Source organism: Rutidosis leptorrhynchoides, chromosome 1, assembly GCF_046630445.1.
Source record: "Rutidosis leptorrhynchoides isolate AG116_Rl617_1_P2 chromosome 1, CSIRO_AGI_Rlap_v1, whole genome shotgun sequence".
Classification (NCBI taxonomy): Eukaryota; Viridiplantae; Streptophyta; class Magnoliopsida; order Asterales; family Asteraceae; genus Rutidosis; species Rutidosis leptorrhynchoides.
In genome coordinates, this window is record NC_092333.1 from 401,323,191 (window position 1) to 401,327,515 (window position 4,325).

General features: G+C 34.8%; 1 protein-coding gene across 1 annotated transcript; it reads right to left on the bottom strand.

Moving 5' to 3' along the window:
• Positions 1–1,426: 1,426 nt before the first annotated feature.
• Positions 1,427–3,375, bottom strand: LOC139901338 (protein FAR1-RELATED SEQUENCE 5-like). Its single transcript, XM_071884067.1, has 4 exons — positions 3,229–3,375; positions 2,936–3,052; positions 2,246–2,833; positions 1,427–2,068 (listed from the first exon to the last, which is right to left on the bottom strand). The coding sequence occupies exons 1-4, from the start codon at positions 3,373–3,375 to the stop codon at positions 1,427–1,429; spliced, it is 1,494 nt and encodes a 497-aa protein (XP_071740168.1).
• Positions 3,376–4,325: the final 950 nt, after the last annotated feature.

Genomic DNA, 4,325 nt, shown 5'->3' on the forward strand with positions numbered 1-4,325 from the left:
GTTGATTGGAAAGTTCAAGCTCGAGGGTTACGTTCTTCAATCAATCAAGGTGAGTGGAATATTTATACATATATGTATGTAGTTTATTTACTCGTACGCGATGTGGGTCTTCGGTGCCACATCGTGAGTATTGGTGTTATGTCACGGGTCGGTGACTTATTATTAGTATTGGTGTTGTGTCACAAGTCGGTGATTTATTTAGTTTGTATGTGGGAAGGGAACTACGGGTCGGTAGTGTCTCGGTAGGTGATTCACAAGTTGGTGACACCTAATGGTGATTCACAAGTCAGTGACACCATGAGTCGGGGAAGTGATTCACAAATCGGTAACACTTCATAGTGTTCACAAGTCGGTGACACTTAGTGGTGCTTCACAAGTCAGTGATGCCACATGGCGTTCATAAGTCGGTGACCCATGCGTATTAGTAGGTGGTTCGCAAGTCGGTGACACCCTTTGGTGATTCACAAGTCGGTGACACCATATGATGAGTCACAAGTCGGTGACAACATACGAGTGAGACTCGACGTCATTGGTTGACTACAAGTCGGTAGTACTAAAGCGGGATAACGGTTAGCATGTTTATGCCTTGTTATGTTTAGTTTATAATTGTGGTGATTTATATACTAACGTTGTTGCTAGTTGTATTTTGGTGATACTAGCTTGTTTATGCATTTGTTTGCATGGTATTGGTAGGTGGATGCGCGTAGGTAAACTATATATGTATATGTATAAGTATTGCATTCACTAAGCATTATCTTACCCTCTCGTTGTTTACATTTTTAGGTTCGGAAGCGGATTGGCAAGGGTATGCTCGGGACTTAGATGATTTTCCCTTTTTTGATGCTTGCTTGGATTACTTTTGGATTTGACCTAGTATTGGGTAGTTTATCCCCAAACATCATGCTCATAGTTGTTTGGAACTTAAACTCATATGGATCGAAACTTGTATTTTGTAATCTTAATTCGTATATTGAATGTTTTAAGGTTATTGAACTTATTATTGTATTAAAGATGTTTTTGGAAACATCATCGGGACCAAAAAGTCGTTAGTATTATTACGTTAAAAAGAAAAAGAAAATATGGGTCGGATTAAATACGGGTTGGGTTGTTTCATTAAAACACCCAAAAGGCGGTCATTTTCTTTCAAACTTCAGCAGTATATTTAGATAAGTAACAAAGAAAAATATAAGTAAAAAATAAAAAAAATAGGAAAAAAAAATTGCAGGTAAACAATGCATTAATAAAAATTGCTACTTATTCAAACCATTGGTAACAACCAAGTACAACCACAAAATTACTTGAAATGAAAAAAGCAAAGTTTTAAACTAGTAAACATCATGTGAAAAATGTATCAGATGTAGCAAACAATACTAAGTACTGAAATAGAAACTGCAATTGTGGTTGCACTGAAATAAGGTTTTGGCGATTAAAACTGATCAGTTGCTCCAGCATCACTTGGATCTTCTGCACTAGAAGATTTAGGTCTGTACGGGCAGTTCCTTTTGTCATGACCCTCTCTTTTTCCACACCAGGCACACTTCCTATTCCCATTAGCAGCATCAAGCATAGCCAACTCGGCTTGAGACTGAATACGCTTGTGATTACCGCAACCCTTGTTTCTAATTCCAGATGGGACTTTCACATTTAGTTCAGCGGGCTCGGTCACACCAAGCAAAGAAGAAAACAGATCATTCTTGTTAAGTGCATTCTGTGTACGGACATCAATATCAGACTGTTTCAGCATTTCCTTTTGCATGTCCCGGTACAAAGATAGCTTATTCAAGTCGCCAACAAGAAGATTTACACATTGCTCCACAGAGTCGTATATTTCACGGATAACGGAGTTAGCCTGGACAAAACCTCCTGTAACAGGTATTTTACGGGATGTTTGTGCATCAGATTTGGTTGGCAATGCATCCTTTGACCACCGCTTCATTACATAAGTTTTGGGAAACTCAACAACTCGGGCCATCCTTAATACATAGAAAATGTGACAACACAACAGCTCGTAACACTCATATCGCCTGCAACTACATGATATTTTCATTGAATCCTTATTGAAGAGTACCTACATCGCATATTTAAAAACGTCAATGTAACACGGTTATTTAGTGTTGGTAGATCTACACCTAGCCAATCTTAGTTCCAACTTAGAAATTTTTAAAGTGATAAGAACAATTAGTAAAATAATATAATTGTAATTGTAAGTACTACTATGCATCAAAAAATAATGATGGTTAAATACCTCGTAGGGCTTATAAAAACTACCCTCCTTTCGGTTGCCATTGTCATCGAATATATGCCGAATCAAGTACTTACAGTTGTCATCAACTTGTATGACATTTTCTGAACACCATGACATTATAGATTTGTAAATTTCATCCTGGACGTCATAAAAAATGGTTCTTGTATAAAGTTTCGCAGCTTCCTTCTCACTTGCCAATTCTGTTTTAAAATCTGGGGTAGTATAACGAGAATCATGATCGTTCTTGCTATGATTATACCTTTGATAATCCATAGCCTTCTCGAACTTACTTAAAAATTCGACTAAAGTCACTTGCAAGTTAGTGAACTGACCAAAAAAATGGTTCTCACTTTCAGACCTAGAAGAATTGCGCATCAACCCAGAAAGATTCTCATCTCGAAAATATGCAGGTATCCAGTCCATTTTTCGATCATACATATCGTGGAACCATTTGTTGTCTTGCAAATTAAATTCATGCATTATATCGCGCCATGCTTTCTCAAAAACTTCAGGCTCAATCTTGTCAGTCCAAACTATATCACACAACCTTTTTAAAAAAATCTTGTCTTTAGCCAATCTTGGACCAACCTGTTTAATTGAGAAACATATTTATAAAATAAACCCTTATAAAGTGAGACAAATAATTTGAGTACATCCATAATTTTACTAATAAAGAATAACAACTATCACTTGCAAGTCTGAGTATGCTATTTTGGTTTTAAAACCAAACCCACACAGCCCACCATACATGACCTGCAACTTAGACTTCATAACAGAGTAATAAGAATGATTTTTAAGGTAAATGGTCTGCTATTACAATTATACAAACATTCATGAGTCAGCAAGTCTGAGTCTGCTATTCCACTAGGGCAATCATACAGCATGATTTAAAACCACAATTAAATTATTTTCCCCATTAGGCTCAAACAATATTTTGTGTATCGAAGTTAAAACAAGTCAAATAGGTGTTACGAAAATTATACCTTTGACGCCAATTTCTGCATAATGTGCCACATACACAAACGATGCCTAGACTCTGGAAACACTTCTTCAATTGCTTGTTTCATAGCAGGATCCTGATCGGTCACCAAAACCTTAGGGTCACTTTTGAAGGCTGTTTTGAAAGCCATCAACAACCATTTGTATGATTCGATAGTCTCTTTAGATAGCAAGCCGCCTCCAAAAGTTACACATCTGTTATGGTCATCTATACCAGTGAAAGGTACGAAAATCGTCTTATACCTGTGTTTTAAACAAATATATTGATTAAATTTGGAACAATCAACTAAAAAACTAAATAATAATTTGGTTTCAGCCTAACCTATTTGTAGTGACCCGAACTTTTCCATGTTTATATATATTAATTGAGATTGATATTTACATGATTAAATGTTTTCCAACATGTTAAGCAATCAAACTTGTTAAGACTTGATTAATTGAAATATGTTTCATATAGACAATTGACCACCCAAGTTGATCGGTGATTCACGAACGTTAAAACTTGTAAAAACTATATGATGACATATATATGGATATATATATATATAGTTAACATGATACTATGATAAGAAAACATATCATAAAGTATATTAACAATGAACTACATATGTAAAAACAAGACTACTAACTTAATGATTTTTAAACGAGACATATATGTAACGATTATCGTTGTAAAGACATTTAATGTATATATATCATATTAAGAGATATTCATACATGATAATATCATGATAATATAATAATTTAAAATCTCATTTGATATTATAAACATTGGGTTAACAACATTTAACAAGATCGTTAACCTAAAGGTTTCAAAACAACACTTACATGTAACGACTAACGATGACTTAACGACTCAGTTAAAATGTATATACATGTAGTGTTTTAATATGTATTTATACACTTTTGAAAGACTTCAATACACTTATCAAAATACTTCTACTTAACAAAAATGCTTACAATTACATCCTCGTTCAGTTTCATCAACAATTCTACTCGTATGCACCCGTATTCGTACTCGTACAATACACAGCTTTTAGATGTATGTACTATTGGTATATACACTCCAATGATCAGCTCT

Excerpts from the sequence above, each read along its gene's own strand:
- LOC139901338 (XM_071884067.1), bottom strand. The coding sequence starts at position 3,375 with ATGGCTTTCAAAACAGCCTTCAAAAGTGACCCTAAGGTTTTGGTGACC. Across the intron at positions 3,053-3,228 it reads TGCAGAAATTGGCGTCAAAG|ACCATTTACCTTAAAAATCA; the intron begins GTATAATTTTCG and ends TTGTAATAGCAG. Across the intron at positions 2,834-2,935 it reads TAGCATACTCAGACTTGCAA|GTTGGTCCAAGATTGGCTAA; the intron begins GTGATAGTTGTT and ends TCAATTAAACAG.